Source organism: Microtus pennsylvanicus, chromosome 1 (genome assembly GCF_037038515.1).
Source record: "Microtus pennsylvanicus isolate mMicPen1 chromosome 1, mMicPen1.hap1, whole genome shotgun sequence".
Taxonomy (NCBI): Eukaryota; Metazoa; Chordata; class Mammalia; order Rodentia; family Cricetidae; genus Microtus; species Microtus pennsylvanicus.
The window spans coordinates 180,744,288-180,762,829 of record NC_134579.1 but is presented as its reverse complement, the minus strand read 5'-3'; the positions used below and the strand labels follow the sequence as shown (position 1 = coordinate 180,762,829).

At 35.3% G+C, this 18,542-nt stretch overlaps 1 protein-coding gene and 1 long non-coding RNA gene across 26 annotated transcripts in view; one reads left to right on the top strand and one right to left on the bottom strand.

Moving 5' to 3' along the window:
• Nucleotides 1-18,542, top strand: part of Trdn (triadin) — a 380,261-nt gene that overhangs the window by 150,756 nt on the left and 210,963 nt on the right. For 23 of the 25 annotated variants that reach the window (XM_075946106.1, XM_075946113.1, XM_075946150.1 and 20 more), the window contains exon 10: nucleotides 10,555-10,632. The exons of the other annotated variants lie outside the window; for them this stretch is intronic. In XM_075946106.1, the coding sequence (XP_075802221.1) occupies nucleotides 10,555-10,632 (78 nt within the window). The remainder of the gene's footprint in view (nucleotides 1-10,554; nucleotides 10,633-18,542) is intronic. 25 annotated transcript variants of the gene reach the window in all.
• Nucleotides 1-18,542, bottom strand: part of LOC142834155 (uncharacterized) — a 41,541-nt gene that overhangs the window by 12,352 nt on the left and 10,647 nt on the right. The gene's annotated exons all lie outside the window — the stretch shown is intronic.

Below are 18,542 nucleotides of genomic sequence, written 5' to 3'. Positions count from 1 at the left end.
TATATACATTAATTTTTACCAATATTTAGTTATTCCTTGTTAGAATTACTTGATTAGTAAATAATCATATTGTAATTAATTTTTCTTTATTAATAACATTGATCAATTTAATAAAATGAAAAATAGTGTAATAGCTTTTAATCAATATGGTAGCCTTGATGAGAAGAGATATACAACATATATAAATAAAATCTGACATTTTAACTCAAATTTGCATTGTGGTATATTTTTCTTTGAAACAAGGTATGTGGAACTCAATGTATTGTGTACTTAATTTCATATGAACCTGTTATATTTCATTTCATGTGAAATGTTAAGTATTTTCCAGGCAGAAATTTTATCCTATAACCACCCCTACTATTTGATATCATAGAGAGTAGGCACCCTCAATCTGATGAAGAACGACAGGTGGTTTTACACTGAAAGGGTATTAAAGTTTTAATTTGAATTTACTATCTTTGGATAATTATTGCAACCTATAGTTAAAATATGTTATATTTGTAATTTAAATCACCTTTATGGGGAAAAGAATGTAAAATGTCCATTAATAATATCATCTTATTATAATATGGAATATAGCATGCAAAATATGTTTTTTAAAATTGCTATGAAATAATGTGAGTCATATTTCTCCAACATAATTGCACATTACTGTCCTATAATATATATTTTTCATCAATGGAAAACTCTTAGAAAAATAGCAAACTTTAGCTCTCTTTTAAGTTTATTTTAATAACTTCAAATACTTTATTTACTTCCTATCCCTTTAGCCCTTTTTAAATAATCTTATGCACAAATATAAGTCCTCCTGCTCCTTTGATTTCCAGTGTTTCAGTGAAACTCGAGGTGTCTTGCAGCACTCAGTCTTATTTAGATTATACGCGTGGAAGTGAAAAGCTTTAGATTAAAACACAACAATCATATACTCTTACCACTTCGGAGAAAATATTAGATATTTAGGAAATATTTCAAGTGTTATATTATGAGTGAACTGTTTTATGACATACCTCTATTAATTTTTATCTTTAGCTTAGTTTTATTCACAAATTACAGGCTAACTTTTAATATTTCACTGAAATAATGGGTATTATTGTCTTAAAAATAATTAAGGTATCTCAAAAGTAATGAACACTTTAGAGTTACAGATTATTGAAGCAAATTCTTTCTTGTATGTTTTGGGAAATATTTCCCATTATACTAAGATGGGAAAACCTAAAATTCAACCTATGTCTATTAAAATTTTGTAAGTACAATTTGCTAACTTGGCAGTTGTCAACATTCATTCATTCAGTCCTTCATTTAACCATTCATTTCATCTTAGAAATTATTTTCCTTTCGTTAGTAGGTATTGAAGATTAAAATAGGTATAGTCTATTAGAGACTAAAAATAACTTGGAAATGAATAAATTCATTGATGCCTGCGGAATCATGGAGTAAATCACAACTTGACGTTAAGGGTTGTCAAGTATTGTGATAAGTGTATTGGAATGGAATTTAAAAAGTTATAAACAGAGTAACCGTTGAATAATGGTTGGAATTATGTATGTTATAATCCTTCAGATATAAAATAATGTATTGAATTTTTACAAATTTTACAGAGTAAAGGGGACATATGAAGAACTGATTATTGAATCAGTTTATTTTTGGTGTATGTTTAACTAGCAATCACTGTGTTGCCCAAACTGGATTCGAAATCCAGGGTTCAAATGACCCTTCCATTCTCAGTGTATCTAGTTTTGTTTAACTCATATAAGTGCACACAACACCTGGTTGTTGTCATTGTCTTTTAATTGAGACAGAAATCAGTCTAATTTGGCAGACTCATACCTCTGCTTACCGTCTATATTTGGCCTTAATACTGAAAGTATTTCTCATCAGATTGGAAACAAAGCTGAGGCTAATCCATGGCTTCCACATGAACATGTTCACATCTACACACACATACATTTACCGAGGCACTCCCTGCCAATTCCCCCACCCTGTCCTAAAAACACACACACAATGAAAATACATAATCCTGAAAAACTTGAGAACAACCTGGTTGACCTCCTCTGGTTGTAGAAATGGAGTCAGGTCATGCGGAGATCACTTGAAGAAGCTGCTGAGCCTCCTCAATGGTTCACTACCAATTTATGTCTAAGGTTAACCGAAAGAAAACAGGTACAGACCCTTCAGGAAAAATGAGTTGCACATGGCAGCAAGATAGTTGTCACTTATTCCGACTTTCTGGGTCGAATGTTAAGTAAACAGAAAAGTAACATGAAGTAGAAATTGACTTTAATGTAAAATCAGGTTTGAACTCAATGTATGCCCTTGGTTTAGGTAATTATGCTTCCAGAGACCACATCTAACTATCTTGAGATCTATGGTATAAGATGGCTAACTTCAAAGTCTTCTTTACATTCTGAGGTTCCACAATTATGAGTCTCAGCATCTGTTTCTATTACATCTGAACATCAGGAATACTGACATTAACAAGGCATAAATTGAATGGAACAATGATAAAATCTGGACTCAATCTCATTTCTGTTCATTAGTTAGCTGTTCCACGGGAAGTTATTTCTACTTCATATATTTGATATGAGAAAGAAAAAACCATTAATATTACCTTTATAATTTTTAATCAAAAGAAGGTATGAAATATGTATCTGGCTCCCATTTCTTCCTTTTCATCAAAGTGAATATGCAAATATAAAATAACACATGGATATACAGGAGACGATTTTTATTAAGTGTCAAAGAAACAGTCCCAGAAACATTATGGCTTAGGGGATGCTCTTTTATGTAAGAAGTTGAAGGTTTCTGTGTTTTACATACTTGGAAATACAGTTGGATAACCAATTTAGGATTAATACTGATTGTCTCAAAGAAAAAAATTAAAAGTATGAAAAAAAAACCCAAAGTTTGAGAATGAAATAACTCATAAGCTGTGTCATTGAGATATCTCAATAAATTTTATCTGGATCTACCTTGAATAAACCACTTTGCACACACACTGGCAAGAGCAAGTCGAGGGATATAAATGACTAGACCATTTATTAATAAAACAAGTAGCTTGGCAAACAAAAAATCTGCTCCTCTTACACTGCCACTCCCTCCTTTGTTCTCAGGTGCTCTTGTGAACTTCATTTCCTTATTTTCTCACCTATCACATTACATCAGTGGATAGACCCACCAGGTTTATTAGGATATTACTATCCACTTTTCTACAATTTGTTTTCCATTCATCATATGCAAGGCTATCAACCCATTAAAATATTTGAGCTGAATGACATTTGAATAACTGAATAACTTTTTCTATAACCATTCCATGGTGAGTTTTAGAATAGGACAGTTATTTGAATTTTTCGTATTGAATTGTATTTTTCTCTACTTAGCTAGAATCTCAACTCTATGACCTTGGAGTATATTTGTCTATAATGTCCAGTGCTATAGTTTGGTTTAATGAAATTTTTGGTGAATGCAGGCACTAAATAAGTATTTCGTGCATGAGTGTGTGCACCTCCACAGTAGCCCACCCACTCCCCTTAGCATTATATCAGACCTGGCTCACGTCAATATCATCCATCTCCCTTATTATTTCTTGAAAAAAAAAAACAGCCTATTTTTCTTCTTGCAGAATTGAGTTGCCTTTCTTTCTAAGGAAGCCACCTATGATGACAAGCTTTAACAGAACTTTGTATTGTAGAACAGTCTCTCAATGCTGCCCATGGCTTGTCTAATCTGTGCACAACTCCATTCAGGTTACCAAGCCTGTTTAGTGGTCACACCAAGCTTCTGTATTCAAGTTTCTTTTAACTACTCCTCTGCAGCTCTCAGCCTCAACAGTCTTATGCTGATTGTCATCTACTTATAAGATATGAATTGTTGTTTTGCTTGTTGATCACCACCAGCCTTATTCTAAGATCAAAATAAATTTCATAATGACAGGGATTTCTTACTCAGTGGTTGTGTTCAGAGGTTCTTTTTAAATTGATATTATCTTCACAAAAGATCACAAAAATCTAAGTGGACTTCATATTGCATTCACAATACTTTAAAATATATTAATCTGCCTATCACTAAGGGAAATTTTTCTAGTTTTGCCTAGCTTCCATAAGAAGTCTTTTCCAGGCAATTCTAGACATTTCATTAATGAATGGATTTCACTTTTAACTTATCTGGACCAGGCCGGCATCACTATTCTGGGTTCTATATCTCAATATATTCAAGTCTTGTGCACTAGATATATCACTGACAAGGCAGTGCAAACCCTATGTGTGGTAACTGAATCACACAGCAAAGACTCATGAATGAATGGGAATGTGTTCACAACAGCTGAAATACCAAACCTTCAAACTACTCAATAGATTAGGTTCAAAGTGAGTTTTAGGGCTTACATAGCAAGCTTTGAAATTAATTTCTAATACTAAGAATATTTGCCCGAAGAATGGACTGAAGAAGTAAATTACTGCTAAAAAAAAGAACCCAAGATATCTGTGTAAATAAATCTGAAATTCACCATTCTGAAAGAGGACAAAGAAGAGGTTAAATTAGTGAGAGCAGCTTTACTTTTCTCCGAATATTATTCTTCTTATTTTCCCATGGAATCTGTCTCTGTGTCTCCTCTGCCCTTTTGCTTTGTAGCTTCCACATGTTTTAGCTTTCTTTCTTATTGCTTTTCCCCTTTCTTTTTTCCCTCTGCACCTCTGATCCTCTCTGGTTTACTTCCACACATCCTGTCCTGTGGGTGTCATTATACCTATATGCTCTGAGGATCATAGGGTTACCACCTCTGGGACTGAAAGGTAGTAAAGCAAGAAGTAGTTGTCAATACATATTGTACAGTAGCTTCCCTTCCCTTCCTTTCATAAACAAGTGCTGTAAAGATTCAAAGTAGAGGATTGAGATACTCAGTACAGAAACCTGAAAGTCAAGAAGAGACTGTGGTCATGTATAATTAGTATAATTAGTTCTAGCTGAAAATATAGCCCACTATCCAGTTAATTTTATTTATTTTACTTGAAAAACTGCAGGACCACTCTTATAAACTAGAAATCTAGGTACCTTATGCAAATTTGCAATATTTATTTATTTATAAAATAAATGGTTAGCCTGGCGGTAGTGGCGCATCCTTTTATTTCCAGCACTCAGGAGGCAGAGGCAGGTGGATCTTTGTGAGTTCAAGGGCAGTTTAGTCTACAATAAATAGAGCCAGGGCAGCTAGGGCTGTTACATAGAAAAGCCCTATCTCAAGAAACCAATAAATAAATAAATAGTTATAATTTTCTTATATATTTGTATATTTTAATTTTTTAAGTTATAAATTCACAAATGTCTTCAGTAAATAAAAATATAACAGATTTGGGTGGGATTTTATAATATAAGCCTTTGTATTTTTAAAACACGTAAATGCAATTTAACTCAATGATGACTTACCAGTGATTGTTAGGGTTTCCCGTCCAGAATTTATAGTCATCCAGAGTTTGTAAAACTGAAAGTATTATCAAAATGTTCATGATTATCTAATTTAACACTCAATACATCCAGGAAAATTCAGTAAAAGCCTACAACACACAGTATCTTTGAGACATTAGAGGGATATATATATATTCTTTTACCTTTCTTACAATATGCACAGAATTGGCTTCTGTTCTCTAGAAATGGTTTTTAACTGTGGACTAGACAGATTAAATATTCAGATAGGGCATTGTGTTTTCCTTCCTACAATCTGAATTCAGCTCGTAACTTCCTGCTTTACTTGAGACACCGAATTATCATTGTCATTATTTTAACAAAGAAAATGTTCGTCACTTAAATGACTACCACCAGTATACTATTGCCTGTAGAATCTGATTAATTCCAAAACTACCGAATTGATTTGTGTGAGAAAAAGAAACAAAAACAAAAAAAAAACTGACCCTAAAATACAGCTTATAGATAGACTATTAATGTCTTATGGAAATAATCATTCAAGGATTTGAATAGAGTTAAGTCAACATGTTTGAGTGCCAGGACTTTTCAGGTAACACCTTGCAAATGAAGGGCACCTTTCCAGTGACAATGATCCTTTTAAGACCTAAGTCTTTCCTTCAGAGAGCAGCAATTCTCAGGAGCTCCAAAGGAATACATACAAAATAAAATTATAAGTCTTTTTTTCCTATATATGGATTCCAGTATCTGTCATGTTCAATATTAACTTTGTTTTTATTTTCTTACTTCAAAATATAACTTCAAATCCTCTTGTGCAATTAGATGGGATTTAAATTGTAAATATGTTATGGGAGGAAAAAAAGTAACGTTTTGAGTATCTTGTATGTATTAGGTCCTTCATCATTTAATCCTCTTAACACCCTTAAAATTATTCACACTTGTAAAGGCAGGCCCAGATTGAAGCTTGGCAAAGTCGTAAGACTTTCAAGTTTTCACTTCTTGTAGAGGTGATGAATCTCAACTTTCACTTTAATTCATCTAAGTCTAAAAAACTTTGTGTTTTAAAATTATATCATCCATATAGTATTGTGGTTTTTTGTTTTTTCTTTTTATTATTTATTTATTTATTAAAGATTTCTGCCTCCTCCCCGCCACCGCCTCCCATTTCCCTCCCCACCCATATAATATTGTAATATTCTTAAATATATGTAATAAGCATAAAAGGGTCTGATGTCAATATTCTTTGACAGCATTTGAGCATAGGAAAAATCTTTCTGTAAGTCTGTATTGAAATTCCAGTTTATGTTTCAGTACAGCTGAATATTTTATTGCATTAGATCAAGTGTATCCTAGGATAAAATTCCCCTATCAAGGCTTTCTGTACTTATTCCTATGAAGAAAACCAGCCATCTGACATCTATTATTCTGGTGGTCTTATTTATTCATTATACTGGCTGCATTGCAACAATACGGTTAGCCATTTATCATTTTGAGAGAGAGAGAGAGAGACAGAGAGAGACAGAGAGAGACAGAGAGAGAGAGAGGAGGGGTATTAGTTTGGAAGTAAGAGGACAACCCAAGTGTCAGTCCTTGTCTTTCATCTTGTGTGAGACAGGATCCCATTGTGGTAGTGTAGGCCATGCAAACTGGCCTCTGAACATCTAGGGATATAGATCTTTACATATAAATCCTTGTTAAGTTACTAATGTTTTAAAAGCTCGGTCCCTTTGAAACAACCAACTATCTCTATCAAATTGCATAGTCTCTCTTGTATTCCAAAGTTTACTAACTGTGGGATCCTGTAAAATAATAAAATAAGTTATATACTTTCTTATCCCCTTTCCTTTCCTTCTTATGAAAGGAAAAACCTGTGCACAGTCACAATTAGACCAAAGCAAAACCAAAATTTAACATCGTCGAAAGTTCAATGCTTAATACCTGGCACGCATTCATGATTGTATGGGCTCCAAAGGGTCTTGGGAGTTCTACCTCCATGACTCTGCCGTCCTCAGTACACCCAGATTTTCTCCTAGTCTCATAAAGTTGTGGAGTTGCACCTGCTGCCGCCTGTGGTAGTTCCATGGTTGTGGCATCTCTAAAAGGCTTTGGTCTCTCCTGTAACTGTGCTGTGCTCCTACTGATAGCCTTTAATGGGCTCTCTTTAGGAGTTCCAAACTTGACATTTGATGGCGAATCTCAACTTTTCTCCCCAACCCCTTCAATCCTGTGGCTTTTAACACAGTAGTGTCTGAACCTTCACCAGTGGCCTAGCACAGAGCCAAGCTTCACCTGCTCTTCATAAGCACCTTCATGCTGTCAAAACCCAATACTGCTTGGGAATCTCTTATGCGTTACCAAGTTTGGCATCTAGCCTTGGCCTCCTTTGGACCACAGCTTCTACATGCTAACTCTGAAGAAATACTTCCCCAATTCTTTGTGTCAATGATGCTGGTCTTTCCTTAACCACAGTCAATTCAACCAAAACTACAGATTCTTAATTCAAAATATTGAATGTCCCTGATAGTCTTTAAGGGTCTCTCATACTTTCCTATAAAAATCCACGCACCCAAACTCTATCATCTGCACTTTTCTCAGCATTATCTTTTAAATACCCACAATAGTCCATCAACCTCTGAACACAATAGGTTTTTCTTGCCTTACATTTCAAAGCCCTTCCAAAATTCACCCCAAAAATATCACTAGGTCTGTAACAGTAATACCCCATTCTTGGTATCAATTTCCATATTAGTTAGGGTTTCTATTGCTGTGATAAAATAGCATGATCAAAAACAACTTAGAGAAGAAAGGGTTTATATCATCTAGCATTTTCAGGTCACCCTCCATTAGTGATGGAAGTTAGGATGGGAGCTTAGGTCGGGAACATGGAGGTACGAGTTGAAGTAGAAGCCGTGGAGGAGTGCTATTTAATGGCTTATTCTGCATGACTTATCCTCCAAAGCCTGCTTTCTTATTCAATCCCAGACCAGAGCCCCACACGTGGCACCATCCTCAGTGATCTGGACCCCTTCAATATCAATCAGTAATCAAGAAATAGTAATCAAGAAAATTCCCTACAGCTTTGTGTACAGGAAATCTGAGAGAGACATTTTCTCAGTTGAGGTTCCTAGTCCTTGGTATCTCTATATTGTGTCAGACTGACAAATGAAAATCTAGCCAGAACAATATCCTATATCATATCACCATATCATCATATCACCCTAGTCAGGCCACGATCACAGATACATCCATCACATTGATTCTGGGGGTCAAGCTTTGGTCTTCATGTGTATACCAAAGGGTTTGACCCACTGAGTCTTCTATTTAACCATAGTCAGTTTAGTAGGCAGAGAATACTAAAGGAATGTGGCTGTGCAGAATCTCTGACCAGAAATACATTTTCTAAGCTATGCCTCTTAAGCACCAGTGTGTTTATTGCACTACTTGCACATATTTGGGCATTTGAAATTTGTACACACACATACACACATATCATTTTATCTTAAAAAATTTTTTAAAGAGTTCGCAAATAAGGTTTAGAAACAGATTTGTCCCATTATCTATCACATTTGCTTACAACAAAGGCAGAAATTTAAAGAGAAGCCTTCATTCTTTTGCTGCTTCCTCATCAGGTGAACTCTTATAGATACAGACCTTCTGCCAGCCTCAGGCCGTTGGTGAACAACTTTTTCACTGCAGATCTGAGCCTGCATTTGTAACCAGGTCCATCACTTTCGAACTGAATGTCATGATTCCATCTGACACCTTTTTCAAAATTGCAGCTAGTATCGTGGCTATTCCTAAGAATCCTGTGAATATTAAAGTTTCAATGCATAAAATATGCAATATGTATAATTTTAGACATGTTATAAGCATATATGAATGTCACGGGGAGAGTAGATGTACCAAGCTCTGTTTTGGTCTGCTCAAGCACTACCTTCTTTTGGCTCACCAAGAAAAGAAATTTGTGTTACCTATCAATCTTGTTACCACGAGGAAGAAAATGAGATGATAGGCTTATATTTTCTGGGTATATGGCCAGTATGCCATGCACTGTTCTGTTTTGCTTTTTCCATACTTGTACATACTCCTAAATCAGCCTGCCTGCGGGTAACCAGTAATAAAGGAAAATTCTATAATGAATGAAGGCTAAATTCTATTTGATATGAGGATGTAGGCCTGGGAGGCGGTATGTAGAAAACCCTGATTGTTCCACTTGCTGCCCTGTAATTTGCCACAGTGAACTAATTTTCAGGAATTCTAAAACTGAACACCTTCCAGGAAGCAGGCATATCTGCTGACATTTGATAATATGTACTTGCCAGTGTGATTTTCAAAGTACCCATGCCCATGTCAATTCCTACATCAAAACACACAGCAAGAGCTTATGAGTTGGCAATTAGTAATAAAACTTTATGCAAGTAGTTCATATTGGCCTCATGCGATGGTTACTCTGTATAGTTCATGGCTCCAATGGGGTTGGTTAATTAAAGAAATTGTTCAGGATGGGAAGAGACTTGGAAACGGTTGTGGGCCTTTGGCTGTTGATTCCCTTGATAATGAGCTCAGAGACTGGAGAGCACCTTTCAAGTTTCTATACAACTGAATACATTTTACCTTTAGCTCATTATTTTCTTAACTCCAGGTCATTTATTTTGGCAGGAGAACTGTACCTGTTCAACATCAAAAAGGCCTGTGAATTTCAACCTTCATTTATTGTCCTACTATATCACTGGAAAGCGTTCATTAAATGAAAAAAAAAGGAAAAAGAAAAGATAATTCTCTGCAGATCAGAATCCTCCCCAGCTTTCATGATTTTAGTTTTCATAATTTAAAGTGCACGCTGAAAGTAAATTGCTTTATTTGATCACACATAGATTTTCCATAAGGCAATGCAGCAGAGGTGTCTTGACATTGTACACACATCTGTGAAAATAATATGTCCAGAAATAGCACTGAAATAATAAAACCTGTGAGCTCATCCTCTCAGAGCTGCCACCTCACAACAGTCTCCTCACTGCATAAGAATATTAATTTATAACTCAGAATTATGAATTATGCATGCAGGGGCTAGATCTAGCTTTTTTAGTTAGGGATGTTAAAATTATTAAACTGTTTTCATCTTCTCCTGCTTTGCACGAACAGGACAAAGCCCGGCCTTCCCACCACCAGAACGGGTAACACCAGCTTCTAGGCCTGCTCTATCAACGCCTGTTCCTGAAGGCAAGTACTCAGATTTACAGTGCATTGTCTCCCGTATAAATAGTTCCATTGTAGATTTTTTTTAAAAGAAGGAATATAGAAAAACAAAACAATAAAAGGAAGTTAACAAAAGGTCCAGTGTTTTGTTGCATAAATTTACTAATCATAAGGTTAATGTTGTTTTCTTGACATTTCAATTGAAGTCTTTCTAAGAAATAAAAATTTCTTCTTAATATTTCATATAGCTGAACTCTGTCTTCTTGGAGGAAGACCAGTGTCCTACCCTGAAACTAAGATAAGAAAAAAAAAAAAACAACCATCAGCACAAATGGGCAAGAATTTGTCATTCTGCAGTTTTACCATCGCTTGTATAATTGGTATTTAAAGACTCAGGTGACAGAGTGCGAATTTGAGTTCCATATGTTATGAATTATCTAAACTTGGGAGTTATTTAAATTGACTACGCATGAGCTCTGCCTCCTAGATGATATTAAAATTTCATGCACAGACTACATTTATGAAAAAGAGGCAATTATATTTAGTTTATAAGTGCTGTATGTAATTAGTAGTTACAGCCAGTAATAACCCATCAAAATAGGACTTTTGACAGACAAAACAACAAAAACCCAAAAGGCAAAAACAAACCAAACAAATAACCTGCTTCCCTCCAGCAAAACCAGAGAGGAAGTCACTGGAGTCACTTTTGTTGGAAATTTAGTCCTTTTCACAAGTGTGGTCCATTCATTATTTTTACTATTTTTAAAATAAATCCCAACAACAAGATCATGTAAGATATTTTCCTAACCATTAGGAATTCACTAACTAACTAAAAATACTGTTCCTGCCATTCTCATTCAGTTTAACAAAGTAAAAACATAAATAATTAAAGCAATGTGCAAGAGATGTTTTATGAGAATACCAACGGAAAGGGTCCTCATCACCCCCTTTCTATCTTTCTTTTTCTCCATATAAAAAGGGACTTTTTTCATGCACAGACACACCTCCCCCTTTTGCACATTCTGCCGCCACTGACTAATAGCTGCCCATGGCTTCTGGTTTCCACACATGGTCATGCCAGGCTTACACTGATAAAACTTCATCAAAGAAGTGGCCTGTTCATACAGGGGGAAGGAACCATCAAGAGTCCAGGTTTTTTGTTTCAGTGTTGGTATCAAGTTTTATGAAGTCTTGTGATGCAAGCAGTGTGTTTTGGTGGTAGCCAAGACTACCCTAGCAGAAATTCTCAGAACTGACACATAACCTTCTTCTCCTGTTTGAACATGGTTTCTGATTCAGTAAGTCTAGATTGGGACCTGAGTTTCAGCATTTGTATGAAGTGTGGCTTATGCTGCTCCCCCAGAAACATATTTGAGTGTCAAATTCCTATCTGTTCTAAACAACCATGTGTTTTTAAGAATCCTATTAATTTAATTGAGTGACTCGAAACCCTTGGCCAAAGATTGCATTCCGAGTGACTAGAATGTCACTTATGTTGACAATCTGACTTCTCAAAGTCTGAACAAACACCAAATCATTCAAGGTAAGTGTCTAACTTTTTTCTAAGAGTCAGAAAAATGTCAACAGAAAACAGGGAAGGTCACATGTCCTGTGCAAATTACAGCAACCTGTTAGATAGTAAATAAATATTTTGGTTTGGTTAGCTAAACAAATCAAATGAATTATGGTTTTCAAATTTTAAACAACATCCCTAAGCAAACTGTAAGTCAACACTACTTTAATCCTAAACTAGGAAACACACATACACTTTCATGTGATTGTTAGAATGTATGTATTATTGGAAGTTCATGAGTACCTTGTTCATACTCTTCAGAGACATTCCTGAGTGTTTTGAGAACTAATCTAGCCAAAGATGTAGCACTGTTGCTTCCATTTCCTGTCAGCTACAAGGTGTTTTGTGTTATCCACATAACGTAGTTTTCAGTGTGAATACTCTGACCAGAACAAGATACTATGGTCTCTACTAAGTCCACTAACATGTCTTAATTCACCCATTTCCCACTTGCTTCCAGACATTGCTTCTTTGTGGATGAAAAATATATTAGGATCACTTCATATTGATGTATAAGTTTGCCTCATCAACCATGTTGTCCGATAAGCCAGAAAAAGCTTTACCAAGACATAGGAGATTAGGTAGTTGAAGTGATAATAATTTATTCTCTTATAATTCTAGAAGCTTGAAGATTAGGGTTTCGGCTAAGACAGGTTCAGAAGACAATCTTATAAGCATTTCTTTCACTACTTGTTCCCAACAGCAAAGAAGTCGTGTTCTAATCCCTCTTTCTGTAGTGGAGGCAGATCTATGAGCATTTTGCCCACATATACATAAGCTCATTCAACTTCCCAAAAGGTTCCATCTTTAATAGTTACACTGAGACCCTATTTCAGCATAAATCTCTTGACATAGATGATGACATACTCAACTTGTAATCTGTGGTAAGCTTTAAGCTTAGTTAAAATAATCTAAACATCTACCTAATGCAATTAGAGTTGCAGAAATGGTTTGGAGAAGCCAATTATTTTGCCTACTTTTAAGAAACAAAATCTCTAGACTATCATTTTCTGTATTGCTTTTCATTTGTGTAAGTTAAGAGTTTATATATGGAAGTTACATAACAACCCAACTTTGAAAATCTCAACTATCTCTGTATATTTTTAAGTACATGTTAAACAAAGGACTTAGAACAAATCTACTAGATAGAACTCAGAAACACCATTCCCTGAAAACAAAATAAAGGAGGCAAAGAAAATGTTTATTATTTTTCACTTATGGACATTAGTAGTTCAAGTGACTCAGATAATTTATACAAACTGCCAAGCCATCATCTCCATTCCTAATATTAGCAGGACAAGCCACAGCCTATAAATATTAGTGTCATCATAAGTGTCATTGGATTCTAAAGAGGTGGACATAAATCAAATAATTCAGTATTCATAACTGTAGGCATTCTTTGGTAATAAGATTCTTCAAATATTTGACTCTAATTGATCTCCTGGCAGAAGTTTATAAAACACCCGAGAAGCAAATGTTTTGCCTTTCACCCTGACACCTAGAAAATGATGTATCATTTTTACAATTGGATGCTACAAATCTTTCGTCACAATTAAAGGATGATTAATTTGACAATTCACCCCAGGATTCCATATTATGTTTGTGTGAATAAAATAACAGTATTTTGGGATGGTGGGCCTTTAGCAAGTAGGAACTGCTTATGTGCAGAGAGGCAGGGTCCTCTTTCTGATACTTCTAGCACTGAACAATTCCCAAGAAGCACGGGTATCCAGATAGACTGAGCTCAGTAGCTCTGTCAAGCATTTCAGAGGTGCTGCGTATGACTTCATTAACATAATTGATTAAGAACTAGGACATATTTAGTATTAATCAAGCTGTTTTTAGTGACGCTGATTATGCCAGTTCTCTTGATGCACTATTTTGGTCTGGAACTTCCTTAGGAATAACTTGCAAGAAAATGGCTTTGTGTGAAAAAGAAAAACATGTACATGGCACTGAAGTATACCATTTGTTTTGTAGAATGTGGGTCAATGTAGAAGTGGAAACATACTTCAGTTTTAAGGGTTTTAAAGTAGTGCTTTTCATATAGAAACTAGATTATTACATTTGCTCAAAGAGTTTGGAAACAACTTAGAATGTTTTCAATAGAAACCTAAAAGCTTGTCAACCTTGTAGATAAAACTCTTTAAACCTGTAAAGTTTGTTTTATAAAAAAGTCTTTGTGCTTTCATGGCACTTTGAAAATGAATGTAATGTTTTGCAGCAGGTACTTGTTATAAGGAACGTCATTGTACTTCTGTCTCTGGCCACTCAGTATCTTGAAGTTGTCCCTTGCTTTTCTTGATTACTGTGTTCTCCCTGGCACATGATTTCTGTACTGCAACAAAGCTTTTACTACTTTGAATATTTGAATGCAAAGGAAACTGCATATTAAATTATGTGCATTGTTCTGTTCTTTATAAAAGATTGGTCTTGGGAATATTGGTTACAAAACATTAAAAGGATCTTACCTAGTAATCAATTAAATAAATCATTTTGGTAACTGTTGTCAATATATATTTAAATCTTGACATTGCTTAACTAGCACTGATTTTAAAATGGACCTAAATATAATATTAATTTTCAGACTCTTTTTAAGTGTTTTAACTTTTGTTCTCACAAGCGCAGAGAGGACCTCAAATTCAAAGGGTGACTTATTAATCCTTGAAGTATAATAGAGAGATGAGAATGATTAATTTTCCTCACTCAGAATAAACTTTGTAAGATTACATTCTAGGAGGTTTTATGATTTAGTTTGAAAAACTTCTTACTGTCAATGTTGGTAGCATTTCCACCCACTTCTCCAAGGATGACACTTTATCTGGAAGGCTCAGGCTTTCTCTACCTTAAGAGAGTCCTTAGAATCAGAAACCCATTGCCATTGTTCTTGAGTTCTCAGTAGTCCTCGTTGTCCGCTATGTTCAGAGAGTCCGGTTTTATCCCAGGCTTTTCCAGACCCAGGCCAGCTGGCCTTGGTGAGTTCCCAATAGAACATCCCCATTGTTTCAGTGTGTGGGTGCACCCCTCGCGGTCCTGAGTTCCATGCTCGTGCTCTCTCTCCTTTTGCTCCTGATTTGGACCTTGAGATTTCCTACTGCACGCACTGGCTTTGTGGGAGCCTAGGCAGGTTGGATGCTCAACTTACTAGACCTGGATGGAGGTGGGGGTTCCTTGGACTTCCCACAGGACAGGGAACCCTGATTGCCTTTCGGGCTGGGGGGGAGATTTAATTGGGGGAGGGGGAGGGAAATGGGAGGCGGTGGCGGGGAAGAGACAGAAATCTTTAATAAATAAATAAATTAAAAAAAAAAACAAAAAAAACAAAAAAAAAGAAAAAAGAGAGTCCTTAGAAATTAAACAGGAGCTGGGCGGTGGTGGCACACACCTTTCACTCCAGCACTTGGGAGACAGAGTCAGGAAGATCTCTATGAGTTCCAGGATAGCCTGGTCTATGAGAGTTAGTTCCAGGACAGGCACCAATGCTACAGAGAAACCTTGTCTTGAAACAAAGCAAAACAAAAACAAAAAAAGAAAAAAATTAAACAGGATAACTTCAATCAATGTTTTTCTCCATTTCCCCAGTCACTATCAATGGTAGAAAAACTATTTCCTAAAATCCTCAAATAAACAAAATTACAAGATATCTCATTCCTTTTTAAATAAAGAATTGTGATTATCTAACTCACCATAGATCTCTGAAGCCCCTAGTGTTTATCATTAATCATTGAAGAATGGGAAGATACTCTTATACAAACAACAGACACTTAATGTGAAATCACCAGGACCTTTCTATTGTAGCATACGTCTGGAAGGAAGAAATTAAATTATACTTTAATTACTTTTAAGTATTTTAGTACAAGTACACAATTTAAATAGCAGCTGCAATATATTTACTTTGTACCTTGATATATAATTAGTATTAATTTTGATCTTATCATTATAAAATATTATAACTTTGTAACATGTATGTAGATCAGAAAACTCTAGACATAAGACCAGAATGCAAACGAATCTCATCTCTGTCATTAATCACTTACATGATCATGACCAAACAATTAATATGTTATGACTTTCATGTCTTCACTTCCTAACTTAGGAACCATGGAATCTGAATTTAAGTAGAAACTGGAGTCCGTTTTGGCAATTCTTCTTACATATCTCTTTTTCATTTGTTTTTTCCCCAGGTGGTAGATTGGTAATAAACTGTCTTAATAACAGATTGAAGTCTACATGGTTTTGCTTTTTGATAATAGCCATTGCAGTGTGAAAGTACAGTTAATGATGTCTACTGAGATGTCAGTTTTCTCTGAACAACTATGAACCATTTTGTATGAAATAGAAAAGTGAGTTGAATATATCACAATGGCTACATTAGTTGGGATTAGCTCAGCTATGAATGAGTCAGGTTATGCAGTAGCAAAAGATCTATTCCAGGTTAGAAAGAATATGTAGTTAGATTTATGTAGATACAGAAGGAAAAGGAGCATCATATAAAATTAGTATGAATTTACCATAGGATACATTGTAGGAAAGGTTCTATAGGATCTACCAATACATTATTCACAATTCCTTTAAACCAAAGAACTTGGTCACCTCAGGTTTTCTGTAACATATTTTCTGTGAAGTACAAACCATAAACTTATAAAACAAGAATTTAGTCTCTGTTTTATTCCGTTGATTCTATGATACATGGGATTTATTCAACTTTAGATCAGTATACTTTATAAAAGTTTAATTGATGATAAATAATTTTGAGGGTTTAGAAGAAAAACACTCAGGAGGCTACTGCTGAAGGAGGAAAATGTGCTTTAATTCTAAAGGGATACGCATACAGTCAAAACAAGTCCAGGAATTGAATATGATGCAATAATTTTAGAAAGAAGATCAGAGAAATCAAGGAAATTGTCTATGATCATGTAGATCTAAAAATGGCATAATTGTAACTTGAAGCCAGGTGTCTCTTAACAAGGCTCCATGCTTTCCCCATTATCTCTGAATGGCAATTAGGTGTTAGGGCTCCATATAATTGCTAAACCTCTTATCTGACTTGGGTAAAAATTGACTTTTGGAATGAGAATAGATTTTAAGAGTTAGTAAGGTTAATTTTGATCTGGCTCAGTGTATAATGCTGTCCAGTCATTCAAATATGTGAATTCATGATCTTAAAGAATAAAATATTTATGAATGTCTGAGCAGAGTTATGGTGGAGCACTGAAAGCATAGCTCAGACTGGCAACTCCTATCAACCTTTAACCTGAAGAGCAGAGAAGTGGAGATGTTTACCATACCAAAAAGTTAGTGACTAGAGAACAGATGCAAAATTTGAACATCTGCATCACTAAGGGAACCTAACTATCAACACTCCAAATGGTAAATGTAGTAATTTCAGTAAACCCGAGAACAAGGGATAAATGTTCATTTATTTCTATCTTTTAAAATATGAGCTCTCTCTCTCTCTCTCTCTCTCTCTCTCTCTCTCTCTCTCTCTCTCTCTCTCTCTCTTTGTGTGTGTGTGTGTGTCTTTCTATCTCTGGCTTTTGAGAAAGGGTCTCTTCTACATTACCCCGACTTTCCTTGAACTCTCTATGTAGGTGAGGCTGGCCTCAACTCACAGAGATTCATCTGGCTCTGCCTCTAGAATGCTGTGTACACCACCACACCTGACCTTTCCTATGATTTCTTCATACTTTGCTCAGAGTCCTGAACTAGAAGCATGCAGAGGACTTGGGCATTGGTTGATATCACTCATATAAAAGTCACTATGGAGACTGAACCTCATGAAGTTTTTGCTTCTTGTTTGGCAGGAAGCTAAGTTTGGTTTCCACAAGTAAATCAACTATATGAAATGGTATACATAAGAATGTGGAAAAAACAAATGGTGGCACAGATCGTGGAGTTGTCAACTTAGTACTAGCACAACATTTCTTGAAGGACGCTATGAAGAACTCACATCTATGACAGTTGGTGGATCAAAGGTTATGACAAAATACTTTTGGAGAAGACTTTGTTTTTTTTGGTTTTTTTTATTTTTTATTTATTTTTTTCTTGGAGAAGACTTTGTATTGCTGCCTTGCATTATCACAGGATCGAGCCCTTCTGTTTGTTTTTAAGAAGGTGTTAATCTCTTAGTCCAGTTATTTTCAATTTTTTTATTCAGATAGACAATGCTTTTCAAAGAACATTCACCAATCACCCATGGGGCAAGTTATCTCTAAAACACTTATATAAAGCTTAATTGAAAATAAACACACAAAGTAGGTCAATCATGGATATGAGTCCTTTGAATACAGACTACATCAGAGAAAGATTTGGAAATGGGAGGAAAATTGTTGATTTAATCTGAATTCTCGAAAGAATCCAG